General features: G+C 61.1%; 1 protein-coding gene across 1 annotated transcript in view; it reads left to right on the top strand.

The window, feature by feature from the left end:
• Positions 1–23,545, top strand: part of AJAP1 (adherens junctions associated protein 1) — a 111,482-nt gene that overhangs the window by 46,730 nt on the left and 41,207 nt on the right. The window contains exon 2 of the mRNA XM_032302897.1: positions 7,841–8,652. Within this exon, the coding sequence (XP_032158788.1) occupies positions 7,841–8,652 (812 nt within the window). The remainder of the gene's footprint in view (positions 1–7,840; positions 8,653–23,545) is intronic.

Below are 23,545 nucleotides of genomic sequence, written 5' to 3'. Positions count from 1 at the left end.
GCCCCAGGAGGACCGAATGGAATGCGAGCGAGCCGTAGGGCTGCTTCACCCCGGCCCCGAGGTAGCTGGGCTGCTGGGGCCCGTAAGACTTTGTGGGGCCTTCATGAGCTCTGTGGGGTGTTCTCGGCGTCCAAGCGCTCACCAAAGGCCGGCGGCAGCTCTGGAGAGTGACAGCCAGAGCCGTCTCCAGACCTCACTGGATGTCCACTGAGGCTGAGCTCACTCCCAGGGGCTTCGCTCATACATACAGGACGCTTCTGGGGCGCCCGCAGTTGTCCGCTCCCGCAAGAGCATGTGAGGCAATTCCTTGGGACCGCAGGGTCCCGCTGCTGCCAGAGGTCAGCGGGGGCGCAGAGCAGCACCTGCCGCCCACACCGGCGCCTCCCCGCCAGGCACAGCCACCATCCGGCTGGTCCAGGCGGGGGGACCACCAGGGCTCTGGGTCACGGAGGCCTTGTCTGCTTTCCTTTGCTTTGTCCGCCCTGGTTCCCCCAGGTCTGGGCTTGTGGGGACCTGAAGTCCCTGAGTCCGAGACTCAGGCTGAGGCCGACTCCCTGGCCCCGCAGGCAGGTCCCCTCGCGGTGGGTCTCATGCCGGCATCCCGTGGGTACTGAGTGTTTGGGAGGGGATTGGTGATGGGCAGCCCGGGGCCCGTGTACCCCACCCACAGACGTTTCAGGAGAACCGGCATCGCCAGGAAACCGGTGTCCCATCCTGCCCACCGCTTGTCACAGCAGCCTGACCTGGAGCCCTGCGCTAAGGCTGGTAAACCTGCCCTGGTCCCAAGCTGCCCCTGAGAGTCCAGCTCTGGGACGGGCTGGAGCCGGGGACCGTCTTTGTTCCTTCCGGCCAGGACCTCCTGGGATTTGGGGGCAGCGGGTGGTTAGGTGAACACATGTTTGGGGCACACACAGGTTCTTCTCACACTTGCCTTGCAATGCCGTGCCCCGGGAGAAGCCCACGTTACAGCGAGCGCACCACCTTCTCTGCAGGGCTCTGACCCGAGCCAGCAGGACGCACCACCCCCGGTCCACCCTGGGTGGGACCCAGGAGCCTGACCAGGAGTGGGACCCAATCCAGCAGGGGAGGGTGCTAAGAGACCCCAGAATCCCGCTGCGGGCCCCCCTGCACTGGGGGAGGCAAGTAGCCGGAAACCTCGTGCCGTTCCGGAGGTTTCTATCCCACGCAAATGAATGGTTCCTACGCGGCTCCTTCCCCGCACATCAAATATCACGTGTGTGCCTGACATCCGTGGGGCTCCTGAAGATGAAAGCCTCGTAGGCAGCCCAGAGCCCCGTTCCTGAAAGAGAGGTACGCTTTTAATCATAGTAAGTCATGGGGTAGGGCGAGCCAGGGGTGGCCCTTACAGGACGTTAATACATCAGGAGGACATCATCAGGAGGACATCCCAGGAGTCACGGCTCCCTCGTTCATTAGGAAAACTGAACGAGCGACGGCCTTCCCGAAGGAAGTGTGTGCGTGCGCCCTTCCCCCGAGCGGAGGCCGGGGGTCCTGGCCCGCGTGGGGAAGGGGGGTCTCTGCTCCTGCACCGCCGTGTTGGCGTTTGGGGGCGACGGGGGAAAGCCTCCCGGGCATGGGAAGGGGAAGGACAGGGCAGTTTGCCGGCCCCATTCTGGGCAGACCCGCAGCTCAGAGATCTTGGAGACGCAGGGGTGGGGGAACCCTGGTACAGGGGGAACCCTCTGTACCAGGTGCCAGAGTCTCCCCTCTCCCCTAAAGCCACAGTTCCCCGATGGAAACACCGTGATGAGGCCGTGCTCCTTCGCGGGTGCCCCCCCGGGCCACCCCTCGAGGTGGAGGTCCGTTCACCCGGGGCCCAGGGACCCCACGGAGCCCTGGTGGGGCCCCCCGCAACCCTCAGCATGACCCCCATGTCTACCCCACTTCTGTTGGGGTGTTTAGTTCCATAAACTCTTTATTTCAGGATAGTTTTAAACTTACAGAAGTTGAAAAGAAGGAAAAGCAGACAGAAATCCTGCGTTCTCTGCCCCCAGATGCCCCTCACGTAAACCTCTTCTGTCTCCGTGTGCGTTGTGTGTCTCCACTAAGGGGAAACACCGCTCCTAAGCCTTCACGAAATCCCGCACTTGGTCCACATTTCCCGAGTTTTTCTCCAATTTCCTTTTTCTCCTTCAGGATGCCACTCGGGGCACCACATGACATGTACGTCTCTGTAGGCTTCTCTTGGTGGTGGTGGTCGTTTTCCAGACTTTTCCTTGTTTTTGATGACCTTGGCAGTTTCGAGGAGGACCGGTCAGGGATTTTGTAGAATGTCCCTCCAGCGGGATCTGTATGGTGGCCGTCTCATGGTTTGACGGCGTGACGGGTTTTGGGAGGAGGCGCTGTCCTTTCCCATCATGTCGGGAGCACCTGCTGTCGTGACTCACGCCACGGACGTGACCTTGACATTGGCCAAGGTCCTGCGTGCCCGGTGTCTCCACAGAAAAGCACCCCCCCTTGCCATGTGCTAATTTTGGGAAGCAGGTCACTAAGCACAGCACACGTGGTTGGGGGACACCCGCTTTTCGTAACTCTCCAAAACTCACCCTATTTGTAGCCGGAGGAGATGGGACGGGGCGTGTCAGAGGGAGTCACACCCTCCTGGACGGGTGTACGCCACTCATGCATGCTGTGGCTGGTGTGCCAGGCCAGCTGAGGACAAGCCCAGGAGCGGGCACGCTGGGGCGGGGCTGTTCCTGGTAGTGCAGCACCGGGACGGGGTAGAGGGGCTCCCCACCGCCCGTAGAGAGATTCCAGGGCTGGTAGAATCTTCCCGCCCAGCCCAGTGTCTCACCACCCTGGGGGTTCTTGCACACGGGATCTGGGCACCTGCGGGAGGCCTGGCCTGCGAGCCCCTGGGGAACGTGGGACCCGAAGTGGAAGACAAGTCTTCGTGTGTGATGAGCCGCAGGCCTCTTCTGGGAAGAAAATACACAGAAGGTAGCAAATCCAGTCTCAATCCACGAATCCTAGGAATGTGTTCTTAGGGGGAAAAAAAAAGATTTCAATAAAAATTTAAAAGGGGGAGAAGCCAGAAAGCCATGAACCAGAAAACAAAGCAGACGGCGCTGTAGCCCCTCTGTGGGCGCGGCCGGGTGGAGGTGGGGGAGCAGGGACACAGCCCCGCGCGGGCTGGGGGCGGGCAGCCGGGCGCTCCGACCTCCGACGAGCCCCGGCCCCGGCCGGGCCAGGACCGTGTGCGAGGCTGCAGGAGCTCGTGCGTGTTCCCTGCCCGGTGCCAGCAGCTCAGACGCTGCCCCAGCTCGGGCCCCCTCTCCTCCGTCCCCGCTGCCGGGACCTGCGCCCAGAGCAGGACGCCATGCCGCGTCCCACCCCCCAGGCTGGTCTCTCCACCCTTGAACGCATCAGCTTCTTGAGCTACGATGTCGCCCCGCCAAGTCACCCCCGCCCCAGTGGTTTCAGTGTATTCCCAAGGTCGTGCAGCCGTCAGCACTCTCAATGCCCGAACGTCCCTGCCCCACCAAGAGAAATCCTATAACCCTCAGCAGTCACCCCCCCAGGCCCCGGCAACTGGGACTCTACTCTCGGTCTCTGCGGGTCCCCGGGTTCTGGGCATCTCGGTGACACGTGGCTGCTACGCCACCGATTGTGTCCAAGCTCTGTTCACCCGGCTGCGTGTGTCGCTGCTGCTGTCTTTTTTAAGGCCAGAGGACGTTCCCCTGTGGGGACAGAGCGTGTCGTCCTCATCCGGTCACCTGATAGACTCTGGTGGCTTCGTCTCTCGGCTCCCACGAGGAGGGCTGCCGGGAACATCCGTGCTCATGTTTTTGTGTGGACTTGGGTTTCCACCCGGGTGGACATCGGGGTCAGCGGGAACTAAGTCTTCGAGGAGCTGCTGAGCCGTTCCGCATGGTGACGACACCCTCTTACATTCCCACCGACCGTGGGCGAGAGCTCCCGTCTCCCCACGTCCGTGCCGACGCCTGGACTCGGCTTTGTGCCTGTCGTCATCCTCGTGGGTGTGAGGTGGGGGGTCATGGCCCGTGGATGCCCTTGGGGGACTTGGCGTCGGCCCTGCACTGTGGCCTTCTGGTGTGTCCCGTGGCAACGCTGACAGCGCTGGGGCCGACGGCCGCTGGGCCTCCCTTCTGACCCTCGGAGGGGCCTCCAACCCTGTGGGGCTGACGGCGCCATGGCACCTTCCTGGGGCCGGAGGGCTGTGGGCGGAACTGAGGCCTCCACCCCCGTGCTGGACGGGCTCAGAGGGAAGAGGGTTCCTGGGGCTGGGCCAGCTGGGAGGACGGAGCGAGAGGTCCCGCAGTGCCCCGCATGCGGTCCTTGCACGTAGGGCCGGGTCCCCGGACACCGGGACCCAGCGTCATCCCGAGTGCTGAGCGTGTACCCCCGGAGCCCGACAGTCCAGGCTTGGGAACTTCGACCCTGGAGAGGGACCGCCGGTCCCCGCGGGCCACAGGATCGGTCCCCCGACCTCCCTACGGGAGGGGCTCTCTCTGCCCCCGACACTGGCCTGGCGTGTCCCGGCTGCTGACTTGTCCCCTGCGCTCCTCATGGTCCTTCTCTGGACTGTCCGCCACTTTAAGAGGGAAGAAACCGGACTCGGAGGGAAGCTAGGCGAGCTCTCCCGCTCTGCGATCGGTTGGTTTTTCTGCATAGGAGCGGGTGGCGTGGAAATGAGGGGTTTCTATGGTAACGAATTACAGCCGAGGATTGGTGAAAAATGACAGAAATATCCTGTGTGTGAAGTTCTGCTGAACAGGCCGGCAGCACAGGCTGAGGTGCCGTGGTTTTAATTTCCTGGGGCAATTTTCTCCCCGGTGCCGACGGCATGTGGGCTTGTCTGGGTCTGTTTTCCATTCTGGGGGCCTGATGGGGCCATTGGGGACCTGGTTGTGTCTGCTGAGGTCTGGTGGGGCCTGGCCTTGCCTCATGGGACCTGAGGGGCCTGGTGTTACCTGGTGGGGTCCACTAAGCCTGGTGGGACTTGGTATTTCCTGGTGGGACATGGTGTTGCCTGGTATGATATTGTGGGACCTCGTTCCTGGTGGGGCCTGGTGCGACCTAGAGGAATCTGGTGGGGCCTGAGGTTGCCTGGTGACCTTGTGGGGCCTCATGGAGCCTGGTGTTGCCTGGTGGGACCTGGTGTTTCCAGGTGGGGCCTGATGGGGCCTGGTGGGACCTGGTGTTTCTTGGTGGGACCTGGTGGGACCTGGTGGGATCTGCTGGGGCCTGAGGTTCCCCAGTGACCTTGCAGGGACTGCTGGGGCCTGGTGGGGCCTGACATTGCCTAGTAGGACCTGGTGGGGCCTGGTGGGGCCTTCTGGGGTGAGGCACTGCTCTGGCGCTGGACTCGCATCCCAGTACGCAGAGTGGTGAGAGAACCCGGGGCCTAAACCGTCCATCCTCCCTGCGGCACCTGTGGCCGTAGAAGCTGTGCTCACCGTGTGCACGGGATGTTTCACACTGACCTAAATCTCTGCGTGCGGTGACGGAGGCCCTGGTCCCTGCATGGAGCTTGGCGGGCTGTGCAGAGAAATCGCGCACCGGCAGGAGCTCGGTGCAGAGGCATTAGCATAATGAGCGATTCCTAATTTCTGCAGCAAAGCACTTTCATTCTGATGAGAGAACTGGGCCCTTTTTATTTGGGGATTAGTCCTTTTTGGTAATTAGTGCTCATTAATACAAGTTTCTTCCTTTCCACATCCCGAGGACAGGCAGGGAGCGGCACGTGCCTAAGTACCCCCCGGGGAAGATGCGGCCCCGGGTACACGGGCACAGTGAAGAGCGAGGGGGGGCTCGCACACAGACACACGCACTCACGCGCAGACCCCGCACTTAGCTGCAGGCACACATGCGTGTGCATCAACAATGATGGGCCCACAGGTGACCCCCACGGACTCACACTCTCGCACTCTCACACACACACAGTGACATGCAGACCCCACACTTAGCTGCAGGCACACACATGTGCATCTACGACAGATGGGTACACAACCCCCCTACGGACTCACACTCTTGCACACTCAATGACACACTTATACATGCTCACTGAATGGTCCCCATGCTGGGCCACACCCACACAGGCACACACACACATGAGAAAAATGGGCCCACAGCCACCCCCAGTGGAGCCATGCTTTTGCACACTCAATGACACACTTACACTCACTGGCATGAACCCTATACTGGGCCACACCCACACAGGCACACATGCACGTATATGACAGATGGGCACACGGACCACCTCACAGCAGACTCACAGTCTTGCACACTCACTGGCACACATGTGTGCACCAACATCAGACCTCACGCTCAGCCACACCTGCATATGCACACACACGTATATGTGATGAGCACACAGGCACCCCACAGAAGTACACTCTTGCACACCACTGACACACACGTGCACCGACATGCAGACGCACAACAGACACTCACACGCGTATGTGACAGACACACAGACACCCAATGTGGACTCGTGCTCGTACACACTTGCTGACACACTCACACCCACTCTGCATTTGGTCTTTCACAGGCACTGGTGCACCACCACACGTCGGCAGTCGCCCACGCTGGCCCGCGGTCCCGAGCACACTCCCGTGCACACGTGCACACATGACTCACTCACACACCACACAACGCTCACTCACTGATTTCTTCCCTTTTAAAGTCACGCGAAGCCTCATAAAGAAAACTGCCTTGTACTCTGCGGGGCTGGTCTGGAGCCGCTTTCCAGGCTGGCAGCTCCGCGCACCCAACACCCCCGCCGCCCCCGCCTACAGCCGTCGCTGACGTCCTGGATCCGTGTCAATTTTCAGACGTGACGCCGGTGACGAGGGCTGGCTCCGAACGGTGCTGCACCCGGTGCTCTGTTACCTGAGCTGGTGGGAGAAGGAGTGTGGGCCCGGGTCCCCTGAGCCTCCACGTGGCTGCCGGTGCGCTGTCAGGGCCCACGCGACGACCCACGCACCCACCGGCGCGTCTTCCCTGGGTTGCGTGGCCCCTGCCCTTCCCCCAGCTATGCCTGAGCCGAGGAGGTGGGGCTTCAGAGGGCACCTGCGCTGCAGGCAAATAGGGGAGCCGGAGCGCCAACAGAGCAGTCTGCGCGCCGGCAGACTTCCCGCTCACCCACAGCAGATCTCATTTTCCTGAACAAATCCCAGAGGCCCCAAGTCAGAAGTGCTCCAGCGTGTAGCGCCCAAGGCCACAGCCTCCTCTGAGACTCGCACGTGTGTCTGGGAAGGGGGAGGGTTTGCCGACCACAGCCTGGGCAGGGCTCGGGAGATGCCCGACCTCCGTGCCCCCGTGAAGTCGGGCGGAACCCCCGTCCCTCCGGGCCTCAGGAAGGGGAGGTTGTGAGCGCCGAGACTTGGGTCCGTAATTTCTGTGACATGGAGCCCTGGACCGGAGGGGCCGCCTGAGCCCCCGCCTCGCCCTCCTGTTACCGCACGTCCTCGACGTGTCTCCGTCTCACTCTGGGCCGAAGCCGAGTGGGGAACAGAAGGGGTTTGAGATCATCTTGTCGGCTGAGTTGGGGGTTTTGAGACCCAGTTTCCCTCCCGTGTCATGTCAAGCAGTCGTGTGTGTTGCACACTCCTGGGAAGAGATGTGCGGCGCAGGTGCGCGGGAACGGGGCTGCTGCGATGCTGATGAACAGGAGCCCCCCGCTCCCCCCGGCCGCAGGGCTGTGAAGTCAGCTCATGCAGGGCTCCGGCTGCCCCTCTGAGGTGAGGGTCGGCACTCCTTACCAGAAGGGCGCTTCGGCGTCCCGGCGGGGATGGGGGGACTGCCGGCACAGCCCCCAGGGCCCCCCTGACCCTGCTTTCTCTTTTCCACGCAGTTCCATGTCCATCCGCTGGCCGGGCTGCTCCCTAGGAAGCCATGCTTGGATACTTATAGCCATGTTCCAGCTCGCCATGGATCTGCCCTCGTGTGAGTCCCTGGGCCCGGGCCCCGACTTCCGGCTCCTGCCCCGGCCGCCGCAGCGGCCACCGCGGCTGTGGAGTTTGAAGAGCGGACAGGCGGCGCGCCTCTCTGTGCCTGTGTGGAGCCCGCGCCCGGCCCGCGTGGAGCGCAGCCACGGGCAGGTGCCGAGTCCGCGCGCCAAACGGGCACACAGACCCAGGGACCAGGTGGCCGCCCTGGCGCCTAGAGGGGGGCTCGCCAAGCCCCCAGCTGCTGCCAAATCCAGCCCTTCCCTGGGCTCCTCCTCCTCGTCCCCGTCCCCCGCGGCGGGTAGCGGGGCCACCGCGGACCCGCAGGCCCTCCTGCGGAGGGAGCAGAGGCACCTGCAGGGGGCCGGCTTCAGCGGTTTTGATTTCCGGGGCAGCAGGCCCACCACAGAGACGGAGTTCATCGCCTGGGGGCCCACGGGGGAGGAGGAGGCCCCGGAATCCAACACATTCCCAGGGCTTTATGGCCCCACCACGGCCTCCATCTCACAGACACGGAAGACAACGGTGGCCACCGCCACCACCACCGCCACAGCCACCACGGCCACCTCCACTACGCTGCAGACTAAGGGGGTCACGGAGCCCCTGGGCCCCAGGAATAGGATCCCGATTGGGGTTAGCACAACAGAGCCTTCCACCAGTCCCAGCAAAGATGACGGCGAAGACGGCAAGCCCCCGCGGATTCTGGGGGAGACCTCAGGTACACCCACCTCTTTTCTGTTTGGGGTTCGGTCTGGGGGAGGACACTCTGGGGTGGGGCTCGTGAAGGTGCCACACTGTGCCTGGTGACGGTGCTGGGCGGGACTCCCCATTTCTCAGCGGCTACGGCAACGGCAAAGAGCAGACAGTTGGCCCCCCAAGGTGGCCTTGGGGGCCGCGGCGGCACACGTGTCCGTGGGCTTTGGGTCCTGGCAAATATAGGTTGTGCTCTAGCCAGACCCTTCTGGCTGGAAGAAGGGAGACGGGACAGGGTGTCTCCTCAGTGGTGGCCTAGAAGGGGATGCCGTGCCCACCTTGCCTGTGTCACAGGCGTCTGGACCCCACCAGGCGCAGGGCCACCTCTTCCCAAATGGTACTCCGGGCCAGCCTGGGGAGGAGATGCGGACACGCCTGCTGGTAGAATTAAGGCCCAGGTGGAGTCTCCAAATACCTTCCAGGCCGTGGCCTGTGGAAGGGTAACTGCCACGTTGGCCCAGAATTAGGGATCGCGTCAAGCAGCAGAAGAGACGGAGAGCAGGTAGAAGGGAGAACTTCCTGCGCTGCCGGCTGAGGCTCTGCAAACTGAGTAGGGCTGGGGAGTGTCTTGCCCGGAGACGGCGTCGCAGGTGTTTGGAGGATGGGGGTCAGAACGAAAGGCTCTCGTCCCTCTGCCCGTCGCTCTGGGTGCCTCCGGACAATTCCCTTGAAGCACCCACTGCAAAGTAGCTTTATATTTTTTTCTCCTCCGCCTCCTCGCCCAGTGGCTTCTAAAGGAGTGGCCCTTGAAAATCTCCCAGGCCACAGCTCGTCCCTTCAGGGCTGGCCACAGGCACGTCCCCAGCATCACAGCTGGCTGAGGGCGCACGCAGAGTCTGGGAGCCCTGTGCTCCAGCCGCCTCTGGCTCCCTGTGCCTCTGTGAACAGGCCACGACCCCAGACTCCCCAGGACCAGGATGTTCACAGATCAGATCTGGGCATGCACATCTCAGAAGGGCCGCGGTATCGGCCAGATCTTAAAACAGGATGCGTAGTCCAGGGTGTCCACACGAAGCGGTGCAGGGGCACCATTTATCTGCTTCTCTGCTTCCTAAGGCCTTGGGCTCCGCAGGCCCCGAGGGGCCCCTTTCAGGACCCTGGACAGACGAGAATTGCTCCCCTGGGTCTCTCGGCAGCACAGGTCTTCCCGAAGGCTACGTCTGCCCAAGGCTGCATCTGGCTGTGGTTGGGAGTTGGACAGGTTTCCAGAGAGTGGGCGGCTTTTGTTCCATGACCTAGTTCCTTCCTTCACCTGGACGAGGGAACTGCGGTTTGTATATTCTGAGCAGTTCTTCCCTAGAGAGCAGCGTATCTGTGAAAGCAAACCCAGCTCCATCCCAGAGCCAGGGGCCGGGGCCAGGCCCAGGGACGGAGGCTGTGAGCTCGGAGCATGACGGGAGAAGGTCTGCAGGCAGTTGCGGGCGTCTCCCAGGCAGCCTTTGTGCAGGACCGGGGCACACACGGCCTGCAGCCCAGCACGTCTGTGCCGGATGCCCGAGAGCAGTTTACGGAAGCATTGGTCTTTACCTCAATGAACTCACAAGCCGTCATCATAATAGAATTTAGTGCTGCATTCGTTTACTGTCATCCCTCTACACACGTCACTTACTGTATGGGCACGGACGAGAAAACAAGTTCCCATTTCTTCCAAATTACATTTGTTATTACTAAAGTTAAATGTTCGGGACAGCATTAGAAGGCTCAGCAAATTAATTCACAGTACATTGGAGGTTGCTAATCCAACTCGACAGATGCTTATCTTGGAAAAGATTTATGGTTCTTCATAATATAATCTGGTGCTAGATTAATTTGTTTAGCCAAACAAATTTAAAGGGGGGGGGGGAAGACGCGTGTTTGCTTTCAGTGCAGAGAGATGTTAATTCTGGGAAGTGATGCCGGATGTGGAGAAGAGACGCCAGCGGCCCTCAGCATCCAGGCCAAGGCAAGGCAAGACAGGAAGTGCTGAGATGACTCCTCTAACTGGGTGCGTCACAGCCCAGCTGATCCCACAAAAGCGACCCAAGTCACCGAGAGCCCTGATGGGAGCCCCGTAAATTCCCCTTGTCCTAGCTGTCACCACACATAGACCTGGGTTCCCGATTCCTTGTGATGCACAACGACTCCTCACCCTTCTCAGATAGGATTAAAGCTGCAAGGGTGGTCTTAGGGATCCCAGAGCAGTGGTCCAGGAGGCTGGGCGTGCCATACACACTTATAAGCCGCAGACTGCCTGCAAATCTGGGCTCTTCTGCAAGTAGCTGTCTGACCCTGGGAAGTTCTCTTCTCTCTTGGCTTCATTTTCTTCACCAGGAAAGTTAGAACTTAAGAGACCACCCCATAAATGAAGTGATTGGGAAGTCTTGCCTAGTTTTGGTATGGTGGTTAAGAGTGTCTGCCTTCAAATCCCTGACTTCATCTTGTATTAGCTTTGTGAACTCAGGCAACTTTCTTATCTTCTCTGTGCCTCAGTGGGAATTACATAATTAACCGCCTTATAATGTTGCAAAGAGTAAGTGAGATAGTATGGACCAGGGGGTCAATGCCTGGTGCATAACTGCTGTTCATTACATGTTTACTGTGGTTAATACAGTGATGATGATGGTAGTAATAATGATGATGGTGATGGTGGTGATGTTGATGATGGTGCTGGTGCTGGTGATGATGGTGGTGATGATGATGATGGTGATGATGGTGGGTAATGATGCTGATACTTATGGTGATGTGATGATAGTGGTGATGATGGTGTTGATGGTGATGATGGTGGTGGTGGTGATGATGGTGGTGATGATGGTGATGATGTTGATGGTGATGATGGTGGTGATGTTGGTGGTTATGGTGGTGCTGGTGATGATGATGATGGTGATGGTGCTGGTGATGATGGTGGTGATGATGATGATGGTGATGATGGTGGGTAATGATGCTGATGCTTATGGTGATGTGTTGATAGTGGTGATGATGGTGTTGATAGTGATGGAGATGATGATGATGTTGGGGATGATGGGGATGATGATGGTGATGATGTTGATGGTGATGATGGTGGTGATGTTGATGGTTATGGTGGTGCTGGTGATGATGATGATGATGGTGCTGGTGCTGGTGATGATGGTGGTGATGATGATGGTGATGATGGTGGGTAATGATGCTGATGCTTATGGTGATGTGATGATAGTGGTGATGATGGTGTTGATGGTGATGATAGTGATGGAGATGATGATGATGATGGGGATGATGATGGTGATGGTGCTGGCAATGATGGTGATGATGGTGATGGTGGTGATGATAGTGGTGATGATAATGGTGGTGGTGGTGATGGTGGTGATGATGGTGGCGATGATGATGATGATGGTGGTGATGTTGATGGTTATGGTGGTGATGATGGTGGTGATGATGGTGGGTAATGATGCTGATACTTATGGTGATGTGATGATAGTGGTGATAATGTGTTGATGGTGATGATAATGGTGGTGGTGATGATGGTGATGATGGTGATAGTGATGATAAGAATGATTGTTGTCCTTGTGATGATTTGCTACCACTAGCAGCTGCTACATTTCCTGTTCCATCGTGGGGTCATTTGATGAGGTCATTTGATGAGATCATCTGATGACGTCCCACATCCTCATCCCTGACCTTGGTGTTCTTTGCGGAGGTAGAGGTGGCACTAGCTAGGAACTACTTGGGATGGAAAATCACCTGGCTCAGGTTCACTGAGGCATTGAGCTCCAGCCTCACATGGTGCTGGCAGAGGGTGAGTGTCAGATGGGACAGGAGTTCACTCGAGGTCGAGAAAAGAGGACTCCCCACAGTGAAGCACCATCTTCCTGGGACAGCTCTCTTGCTGGTCATGTTCTGAGTGTGGAATCACAAAGTCTCCTGGGAGAAAAACACAAAGTCATTTCCTGGGCTTTAATCCTAAAACTCGTAAAGGGAGCTGTGGGGAATTCAAGGCAGCTGATTTCGGTGATTGTGTTTGCCCACTGCGGATCTCCTAGGCTGTGGGTGCATGGCATACAGCTAGTGCTCAGTAAAGATTTCTGGGACCCGATGTTCTTAGACTTTCCCTCTTGCCCCAGGACCCTGAGATTCTCCAGCCTGCTCAGGTACCTCTGATGCTTTCCTCAACTGTCCATGTTCCTAGCTTTCGAAGGTTCGCCACCAAGGAGGGGCTTTGAAGCCCTGTAGGGTCTCTGTTAATGGTCATTCACAGTGGGTTCCCATTTGGATCAATCATGTATTCGTGACACCCAGCAGCTCGAGGAGGGCTCCGAGGTCATCCCCGTCCTGCCTGGTAATTTTTACATTGGGATGCACTCAGGCGTTTCCAAGGATGATTTCCAAGTTGCTTTGTCTTTGTCACCAGGGGGCCTTCACTGTCCTTTAGGTGTGTCCCACTGCAAGCAGGAGGGACAGGCTGGTGTCCTCTTCTCTCACACCAATGGTCAGCTGAACTGAGCAGCACAGCAACCTCGGGAGCACGTCTCATGTGGGGAAATATTTTCAAGATGCTGGGGTAGAGGTGGAAGGGAGTTAGGAGCAGCTGTGACCGCTCCTCTCCTCTTTAAGGCTCAATGGCGGGTTAAATGCCGAGCCCCTTTTAATTAACTTGCTGGGTGTTTGCTACCAGGGAAGTGAATCCATCCCTAATTTAAAGATATTTGAAGCAAATGACTCATGAACTTCAAAAGTTTTGAATGACTTAATTGGGATAAGAGCATCCATGAACAAATGAGCGTTTGGAGCTCGCTAAACAACCCGCCCTCTGTGGCCGGCAGGGCTGGGCTTTAGGACGTTGGAGAGGATGCGCCTGGATTCCCCTGGTGACCGGTTGTGGCACGGGTGGGAGGGCGCGCGTCTGTCCACAGCCCTGTGCACCACGCAACCTCCCAGGGCGCCGCTCTGCTTTTGCTGAGCAAAGCTATGTTCACACCAAGTGGATAACTGAGCTCTGACACGTTCGAGCCAGCCTCGCAGCCTTCTGGAGACGACCCTGCCACCGGCCCACCTTTGCTTCCCTTCCACGCGGTCCTTGCCCCAGTTTTTTGCATCTAGCGCTTCTTACACTTCTTATTTCCACCAGAACCGCCTCCTCCCCCTGAGAGCAAGTCAGGGGTCAGGAAGCTTCCTTAGTTCTTGCGGGATCGCGATGCCTGTCCTGGTGCCCTTTCTCTGTTTCCCTTTTGCCCAGCGCTCAGGAGCTGCAGGAAGGGGCCTGAACTGAGGAGACACGCGTCTCCTCTAAGGCGCCGGGCGGAGTTGGGGCCATGCAGGTGTCGGGGGAGGGGGCTGCAGGCGACCCCCGCCCCCCGCCCCTGCAGAAGGTACCTCCCTGATATCCGGCGCTTCACCAAACGCCGGATGGATAACGGACCCGTTTGATATACGGTGGATTGAATTCATGGTTTTCATCCACTCGCAGGGGAATGATTCTAAGCGTAGAGATTAAATATTAGACAGAACATTATTTTTAGAATTATTTGACGATGTGAAGAGGACTGGTTTCGGAATTTCTAGCATCTGATCTGTTGTGCCCTGGCTGTCTTTCCAAGGGGTTTAAAATCTATCTGGGAACGTCAGACAGGTAAGGACGCGCGCCGTCACGAGAGAGAAGTGACAGTTAAGGACAGGAGCGGAAATGTCAGAAAACTCCAGCTTGGGGGGCTGCACCGGGACTCTTAAAAACCTCGTAAAAGGAGGAGGGGCCGGTCCCGGGGGAACGGGCCCTGCCAGGCTTACCGGAGAGTGAAGGAGGCTGGTCCTGACTGACGGGGAGGGTGTGTACGGACAGAGCACCGGGGAGGGCAGAGCACACTAAGCACTCTGGGCACCAGAAGCCCGGAGGCCTGCCTGGTGGAGGGCATCGGAGTAGGTGGCCAGGGATGCAGTCTCCTCACGTCTAGAAAGTCAGGAGGAAAATCCCTTGAGGCTCCCGAAGGTCCATAAGAAGGTTCGAGGCTCAGTGTTCCTTCTGCACACAGCTAGGAAAATGGCCTGCCCTGCCCTTTCGTCATCAGTGGGAGGAGAAGGCCGGCGGGCTCCGGCCCCCCACCTCCTGGCACCGCTCCAGGCAGGAGGGCAGCGGCTCCCGTGCACAGCGAGCTCAGGGCTCGGCAGCACAGGCAGCCGCGGCCAGGATTTCTGAGCTGCCAGGTGGGGGGGAGACGTCACCTTCCCAACTACCCCCACCCAGGAGCAGCCCTGCGTGGCGGGTGTGCGATGTGCAAAGGCCCCACATGCGTGCACCTGCTGGGAGAGGCCTTGCCCTCAGCCCCGGCGCGGGCGGGTTCCAGCCCCTGGGTGGCCGCCCGGTTCCTGAGGCTCAGCCAGGATCACAGGCAGACGCGTGACGGTTGTGCCGTACGATCAGACGGGAAGACAAGGCCTCCGGTCTTGGCTTCCCATGTGGTTCGGTGAATCTCCACCTTGGATTGGAGTCTGTTGCTTGGAGGGGATGGTCAGCAGCACCCGAGGAGGACGTTTCTCTTCCAGAACCTTCTGTCAGCAGCGGGGATGCCCCGTCTGTCTCCGGAGCAGAGGCAGAGGTGTCTGCCAAGCTGACCGAGGATGGGACATGGGGCGGTGAAGCCGGTGCTGCAGCACTGGGGGTGGGGAGCCCCTGCCCTGACCCAGGCGTGCCCCAGGCCCTGGCTGCCCCCCGTCCCTGGCTGGTGGTGTGCCCATGCTGTGCCCTGTGACCTCAGGGAGTGCCGGCTTCCTTGACAGCAGACTGGGAAACCGTTTCCACCCCGCGGGGTGGTTTTGAGGCATGGCCGAGCTCACCTGCGCAGAAAGCTGGGCACACACAGCGTGTCAGAGGCCCTGGGCACGTGCATGCCCCCTCGCTCTGCCTCGGGGAGGGAAGGGCACTTGTGCTGGGCAAGCGGGACCCCTGTGTCCTTCAGCCTCCCCTGATGGGGCCGGGGTGAGCACATGCAGGTGCCTGGATTTCTCTGCCCCGGAAGGATGCAGCAGTCAGACCCATCCAGGAAACCCTCTGCAAAAGCCCCGTAACGCTCCAGGTCAGCAGCCCCACGTGTGCCCTGCGCGGGCACCATGTCCAGGGGCCCGGCCCGGGGGAGGGCTGTCCTCTGGAGTGCTGGTCAGTGTGTCCTCTGCCAGGGGCCGGCCAGCTTCTCTGTAGACTGTCCCTTTGAGTGACCTGTGGCCAGACTCGAGCTTCACTCTTCGTGTTCTCAAAACTGCCCTTGGAAGGTGGTAGGGCTGACACTCAGGGAGGCTCAGCCTCTTGGGAGTCGAGGAGGTGGGCCAGGGACCTTTCTGTGACTCTGAGGGTCCGCCACCCCCAACACCCCTGTTGCCTGAAGCGTCTGGAGATTCTGAGTGGGACCTAAATCCAAGAGCAAGTTCTTGGCCCAGGTGTGAGATCCAGTGAAGAAGGAACCTTTTAGAAGCTCCACGGAGTCCTGTCGATCAGCAGAGCTCACGGCAGGTGGGTGGAAACGTTGGATGTCCCCCGCCCCCTGTGCGGTTTCCCATGCTGAACAGAAAGATGTGGATGTGTCCTGGGGCCAGAGGAAGAGCCACACCGGGGTCCCCTTCCCGGTTCCCACCCCTGCCAGGAGACGTTGTCTATGGGGTGGGCCAGGAAGAAAGGCTAACAAGCTCGGGCCAGCTTCCCACCATCCCCTTCGACTGACGTGAGTGCCTCGTTTTGGAGAAACTATAACCGTCCTCCAGACTCATCTAATGCCCTCGGTGCAACCGAGAGGAAACGGACATGAACATGTGATCAATGCTGCGACCTGCGCAGGGCTTCACCGGAAGGCGTGGCGAGGTGGTCGGAGGCTCAGCCCCTGCCCCATGAGGCTTCATCAGGAACCCCAGGGCAACACGCGCTACGACAGGGGTGCCGTCTGAGCGTGGGGGGCAGCTGGCTTTTGGAAAATGGTGAACAACTCCCGGCAACGTTTGGGACCAAAATAATCCAGCCTCCTTTCGATCTACACGGCGGTGGTGTTCTTGGAAACTTTGGTGCTTATTAAAACCATGCAAAAAATACTCTGGGTCTGTACGTGCAACAGAAGGAGGCTCGCTGGGCTCGGAGCATTTATAGCAGGAGCGAGCAGAAGGATGCCGGGAGTCACGCAGAACGGAGGGCCGGCCGTGGGTGAGCACGTCTGTCCTGTACACTGTGGGGCAGGGAGCGTCCTGTCCCTACGCAAATAACGTCAGTCATTGTGACAACCAAGAACGTCCCCCACGCTCCTGGATGCCCCTGCCCCCCGAGAAGCCTGTTCTTGCCCTGGACATTCCAGAGGCAAGAGGCAGCCTCCCACCCCGGAGACAGGTGGCCTTGCCCCCGGCCGCATGCTGCCCAGAAAGGACCAGCTTCCATCTGTCCCCGGGCGTCCTGGCTGGGGGCTGGAAACACCAGGCGTTTGACCCCTCCCAGTCTGCGGGACCGGGGAGGGTCTTTCCTGCCTCTTCCAGGTGGGGGTGATGGCAGGTGTCCCTCAGCTCCTGGCCGCACCCCAGCCTCTGCCTCTGTGCTCACACGGCCTATCCCCTCCGTGTCGGTGTCTCCCCGCTTCTTAGGAGCACACTGGCCATTGCCTCGGGCCCAGGCTGAGAACCCGGGATGGCCTCATCTTGAGATCCTTCATGTCATCACGTCTGCAAAGTGCCTGCTTCTAAATAAGGTCACACTCGCAAGGCCTGGGGTTTAGGACCAAGTCGTAGCTGTTCCTTGGAGCTGCCGTTCGGTCTGGGAGGGGTGGGGGGCTGGCATCACCCCCACTGCCTGAGAGTCAGCAGCCCCTACAGATTTTCTTCAAAAGCTGGGAGCACTGTGGACCCTTCACCTGCCCGTCCTGCTGGAGCAGAAGGTAGGCCTGGAGAGGGCATGGCCCAGCCTCACTCACCCACCCTTCGCGAGGCCTGGGAGCCACTGGGGCTTGGAGAAAATACCACCTGCATTTATCAAAAATGCTTTGTATCTGTTGAGCCTCAGAGACAGGTCAGAGCTGAAAATGTCTGGCCTCCGGGTCGCCCCCGGGCCCTGAAGATCTGTCCTTCACTCATGTGCGTGTCCACCAGAACCGTTTCCTGAGCACCTACGGTGTGCAGGCCATGCGCTTGCATCAGAAGACGACCGTGGTCCCTGTCCCCTCCAGGGGCAGCAGACGGAAAGAGACACAGCCAGGACACGAGCAAGGCCACCCCAGGTGTGGGGCACGGTGCCTGCGGCTGGGGCGGGGAGCTGGTCTCGAGCTGAGATCGGTGCGGATGAGGAGGCGTCGAGAGAGGAAGAGCGGCAGCCGCAACCAAGCGGCCGGGAGTGGGACAAGCGACAGGGGCTGTGGTGTGGCGGGCCACGGGGCTGGGGGCAGGGGAGGTCCGGGGTTGGGCTGGGCGTGGAGGCCGTCGTGGGGGCTCCGGGTTTTAGTCTGAGGAGGGTGGGGTGAGCAGAGACTGGGCTGACCTGGTGAACCTCCCGGGAACCCTGCAGGTCTGAAAGGACAGAGCTGGGGGGGAGACCAGGTCGGGGGCGGGGGCATGAGGGTGCCTGGGACTGGCTGAGAACTCGGTGGGTGGCAGGAGGGAAAGAGAACAATCTGGAAGGCCTCCTAAGTGTCTGGTCTGAGCAGCCCGTGCCTTCGACGTGCGTGGCGCCTGTCCTGAGCGGGGGTCGGCGTGGGTGGGAGAGGGCAGCCGGCAGCCCCGTGGGCCCGGCTTCGCTACAGTGGCCGCACCGGCTGTCCAAGGGGACACCCGTGGGCCCCCTCGGACTTGCATGTTTGCAGCCGGGGGAAGGTCTGGCCTGCGGTGGAGACCCCAGAGCCGTTGGGGTCTGGGTGGTGTCAGAGGTCCTGTGGCTAATAGAGATCACCTGGAGAGAGTGTAGACGGTGTGCGAGGGGGGCAGGGACAGAGGACAGAGCCCCAGAGTGTCCTGAAGCACAAGGAAGCGTGCCCAGGGAGGAGGGGTGCGGGAGGGCGGGACCTGGGTGGAAAGCACCTCCCAGAGGAGGGGAGGCGGGAGAGAGGAAGGGGAACCCAGGAAGAGGGAGGAGCTGATGGGAGGGACGGAGGAGTGGGACGGGGAGGGCCTGGTCCTGGTCAGGGCTCCGAGGACACAAGAGGGACAAGTACGGGGCGACCATCACCTTTGTCCCCACGGAGGTGCAGGCGTGCAGGCGTGGCGAGAAGGCCCGCTGGGTGTGCGGCGGGACCGGAGGCGAGACCGTGGAGGCTGTGCCGGACCCTTTGCTGCCGCCCTCGAGGGAGTAGCGGGCTTGCCCGTCCGCGTGAAGGGTCCCGACCAGGATGAACGCGGTGCCGGCCGGACGCGAGCGAGGGCCTCGTGCGGAACGCCAGCGGCCCCGGCTGGCTGCGGGACGGCCCACGCCCGCCCGCACAGCTGAGCTCCCCGCAGGACGGGCTGGGCTTGTGGAGGGAGCAGGAGACGAGGAGGAGAAGGCGGCCTTTCCGGGAACCCCGCTTTCCTGGCACCAGACGTTTCCCCTTCCACTCGGGAGCTCCTTGTGAGCTGGAGGCGATCGTGCCCTGAGGGACAGCGCGGAGGGGCCCTGCCCTGCAGGTGGGGACAGGCCATAGATGCGGGTGAGGGCGTGTGAGCAGGGCCTGACCGGTGCGAAGGGGAGGAGGAGGGCCCGGGCGTGCGGGACATGCACAGAGGCCTCCTGGCACGGGGGAGCCGGATGTGGACGGGCAGAAGGAGGTGGTGGGGCCGGAGCCAGTGTGGGGGCCGCGGAGGTCCCGGCCAGGGGCAGGAGCTGTGTGTGTCCCCAAGGGCACATAGGAGCTGTGGGAAGGCCCGCCCCGAACGTGCAAGCCCGCCCTGTCCCCGCTGGCTCTGGCGATGCTCCAGGCCTCACGGAAGGCCCCTCATCTGGGGAGGGGGGCTGGCATCCTCACCGGGTCGTGCCACGGGCCAGTGGTTTGGAAGAACAACTCCCCGACGCCGGCCGGCGCCCAGTCCCCTCCCCCGGGAGCCGGACCTCACCGGATGCACCGAGCATCGCCGGGCGTCTCAGCCTTCCGTCTGCCCCTTCCCAGGGGCAGCGGAGGCCTCTCCTCCTTGAGAGCCCCCATGAGGCCATGGGGACGACACCCACCACCGTCTCTCACCCGAACCAAGACGGACCTTGCCCCTGGCAGACACCGAGACCCAGACTTGGAAATGCGGCTCGGGCTTTCCTGGGAGGGCGTGTTCATCTGCCTCCGTGGGGACACGTGTGGCCGGTTAAGGTCTACGGGCCCCAGACCCAGACCCAGGCAGCTAGCGCTGCCCCCAGAATTCGGGTCAGTGGTCAGCTGCCTGCTCTCAGCAGGCCTGGGCACGGCCTCCCGGCTGGCGGATGGCTGACACGCCAGGGGAGCAGGGCCAGGAGCCACGCAGTGTCGGGGTATAGGCCACCTCAGGCACCTCAGCAGGCACTCCGCTCTGCCCTGCCATTGTTCCAGATTTCCACGGAGCAGGGGACAGTGTGGGGCGCAGAGCCACGACAGGGGCAAGGGTGGGGAGACAGAAGATCTCGCATTTGGCATAAAGTCCTGAAGATTGATGCCCCACCGTCGTCCGGGCCACACCCCCGCTCTCGAGTCTTCCGACTGTACTGTCTTCTCGGGGCCATTTGTCACTGTCCAGGGCACTTAAGCTCCCGGTCCCTGCCCCAAGGTGCAGAGGCACTGCGCTGGCTCCTGCGTTGAGAAACGGCAGTGGGAGGGCCTACGGGAGGGGGCCTCTCTGTCTCTCCGGAGCGTCCGGGAGGCCTCTCCTTGGCCAGGTTCATGCTCTCCCCTCAGCCGGAGTGGCCACCGCCCCCTCCTCCTTCTGATGCTCACACCTCCAGGGCCCCCTGGATTCTTCCTCCCCATGTCCTGGCGTTTACCATGACTCTGGTCATTTTATCCCCGCTTGCCTGGACGTCTGTCCTGCCCCCCTCCCCCAGGACCAAGAGCCGTACATACTGGCTGCGTGCTCAGCACTTTCCCTGGGTGACCACCCAGCCCGGGAGCTCCTCGGGGGGCAGAAGCAACCCTCCTGCGCCCAGGGCCCACATCCCCCGCGCCCCCGGCTCCTGGTGCAGGGCCCGGCCCACAGCTGGCTCGCGCTGCTTCTCTGAACAAAATGCAACTTCCGGGCAAATGTGTTCATCGGGGCGAGACACGCCAGGTCTTCGACATTTGGTAAGAGGGAGAGAGGGAGAGACAGGGCAGTAACGCCCTGGGCCTTTGAAAGTCGCCCGAGCTTAGGCCGTGAGAAGGCGCCGCTGTCCTGTGCAGAGCCCCACGCTCTGGTGTCGCGGTACCTGCCCACCGGGGCTCACGTCCGCCGCCACACACGCATTCCGGCGCCTCCAGACTGGGCAGGGCAGCGTGTCTCGGGGAAGAGAATGATGTTCCTGCCGGCCATCCCCGCACGCTGGCAGCCGCTGCTTCCGGCCCAGGCTAATGGGTCCCCTGCAGCTGGGGTGCGGGCTGCGGTGGGGCGTCCCACCCAGGGGCGAGTTCCTCTTCGGCAGGGCTCTAGGGACCAGACGGGCCGGGGCAGCTCCCCACTAGCAGCAGCGCGGAGGGATGTCTTTTCTGTGGCACAGCCGTGCGTGTCAAGAGAGAAGGCTCTGGTGACCCTTTCCGTTCTCCGGAGGACGCAAGTCCCGCCGGCTTGGGGCCGCGCCCATATGACCCTGTGTATCCTGGCTTCCTCCTTAAAGAGGGCATTTGGGTCCTGCAGGGGACACAGTTCAGTCCACGGTCCTGGGTGGAGAGAAAACACACTGCCGTGTGCGTGAGGGTGAAGAGAAGTGGGGGCAGGCCGTGGAACCCCATGGTGGATGCTGAGGAGGACTTGCTGTGTGCGTGTGGGGTGCCCGGCCCCGGGGCCGCGTCGGGAGCTCACAGCACGCAGGGCTGGCGTGCGTCCTGCCCATCCCCATTCAGGGTTCCGCCTCCCCGTTTGGTGGGGAAGCGCCTCCCCAGAAGCCTGGAGGGGCTGGCGGTCTGCTTCCCGGAGCTCAGTGGGGCTGGTCCGTGGGGTGGGTGCTGGCTGGCGTGGCAGGTTGGGAGCCACGGGGGTTCCTGGTGGACCGTCTGGGTGGGGGAAGCGGTCAGATTCCGTGTTTCCAAAGGCGCGTTTCAAAGGCTCGGTCAGCGCTGCTTCCCTTCCGTGATGGCGAGGGAAGATGGACGAGACGCACAGCGGCCTCCCCGGCGTGTTCATCTCCGCGTCCCCTGGGGCCGGGGTCGGGGACACTCCCTGAGAAGGGCCCCCGGCGACCCTACCCCCAGAGCCGTCTACACAGCATGGCCTGGGACAGCGGGCCGCACCACGCTGAGCCCCTGCTCGGACCTGAGGTCCCTGCAGCTCTGGGGACACTGGCCGCCCTGTGGACGTGCCGATGTGACATGACAGTGCTCTATCCCTCTGGGCCCCGAGCCGTCCTGCCTGGGTGACCAGCTGGCCCAGGTGTACTCAGGTGTTCTCAGGGCTCCCGCATGCGTCACCCCCGTGGTCCTCCCTCCCCTGGCTGAGCAAACTCATGGCTCTCTTAGTCATTGTCTCTGGCACAGCACACAGCAGGGACTCTCTGGCCGCTCCCCGCCCTGGCCTGTCTGCCCCTGACTCCCACCCACCTTTTGGCAGGTGCTTCTGTGGAATCTCTGTGCCTGGAGCATGGACAGGGCCTGTGACTTGCTTCCAACCAGTAGAATAGGGCAAAGCAGACAGGTGACATTGTCCTCTGGTCACCTTCCATCCTATGGAATCCACAGACTCACGAGGGACGCTCTCATGCTGACCAGGACAGAGCAGCTGCCGTGTGCTGGGGCAGCCTTGGAGAGGCCCACAGGCCAGGGGACTGCAGGCAGCCTCCGGGAGCTGAGGACGGGCCCCAGCAGTGGCCCTCAAGAAGCCATCTCTCTCAGTCCCATGGCCGCGAAGAAACAGAATCTGGAATGAGCTTGTGAGCAGGCCCCTCCCTTGTTGGGCTTCCAGATGAGAACACAGCCCAGCCATGGGAGATGCTAGGAGCCTCAGATGGCAGAGATCTCAGGCACCCAGGGTCTCTGAGACCCCAAGCACAGGACCCAGCGAGGCCGCAGTGGGGCTACTGATCCCCAGAAACTGACTACATCAAGAGGTTGGGACCTCTGAGCTTGTGGTCATTGGCCGCTCAGGGTAGATGACCATCACCACCGGGAGGCCAGTTTGTGCCAACAAGCAGGTTTGAACGAGTGTGAGGTTGGTCACGGGGGATGCGTCCAGGCGGGCAGACTCGCCATCCTTCACTGGCCAGCGTGGAGAGAAGCTCCAACCTCTGGAAGCTTCTGTTTTGGGCACGGATAGTGAAGCCTGGGAGCCTGGAACCTACTCCTCCTCTGACCCAGCCCCCTGGGGGCTCTGTTGTCAGTCCCCCTAGGAACCAACCTCGCTGGACATGTCACCAAACATGTGGGCTCTCAGGCTGGCCCTCCAGCCCTGGCTGCAGACCCCCTGCTGGTCTTCCCGTAGCTCCAACGTGTGCAGAGCCCTCCATACTCTTCCTCAGAGCGTGGGCTAGCACGGGGCCCACAGCGGCGCCGTGTCCTGGGAAGGATCATTGAAACGAATCACACACCCACACCAGAGATGGGTCGTTGATAACAGACTCAGCTGCTCGGCTTCCCACCCTACAGAGCACCCGCCGAGAACGAGTAAGCCTCAGCCCAGCTCCCCGCCTGGATAGGGACAGGCCCTCCCTTGCCTTGTGGCAGGAGGGCAGGTCAGAGCGGGAACGACCCTCGATGGGGTGTGTGTCCCGACGGGTGTCGCTCCACTCACCCGGACGCCATAGCTGTCCAGCCTCGGGGTCCTGCCCGGGCCCTCGGGGAAGCAGA

The sequence above is a fragment of the Mustela erminea genome, chromosome 10, assembly GCF_009829155.1.
Source record: "Mustela erminea isolate mMusErm1 chromosome 10, mMusErm1.Pri, whole genome shotgun sequence".
Lineage (NCBI taxonomy): Eukaryota > Metazoa > Chordata > Mammalia > Carnivora > Mustelidae > Mustela > Mustela erminea.
Note: the sequence above shows the minus strand (reverse complement) of the source record. Positions and strands in the feature narration are given on the sequence as shown.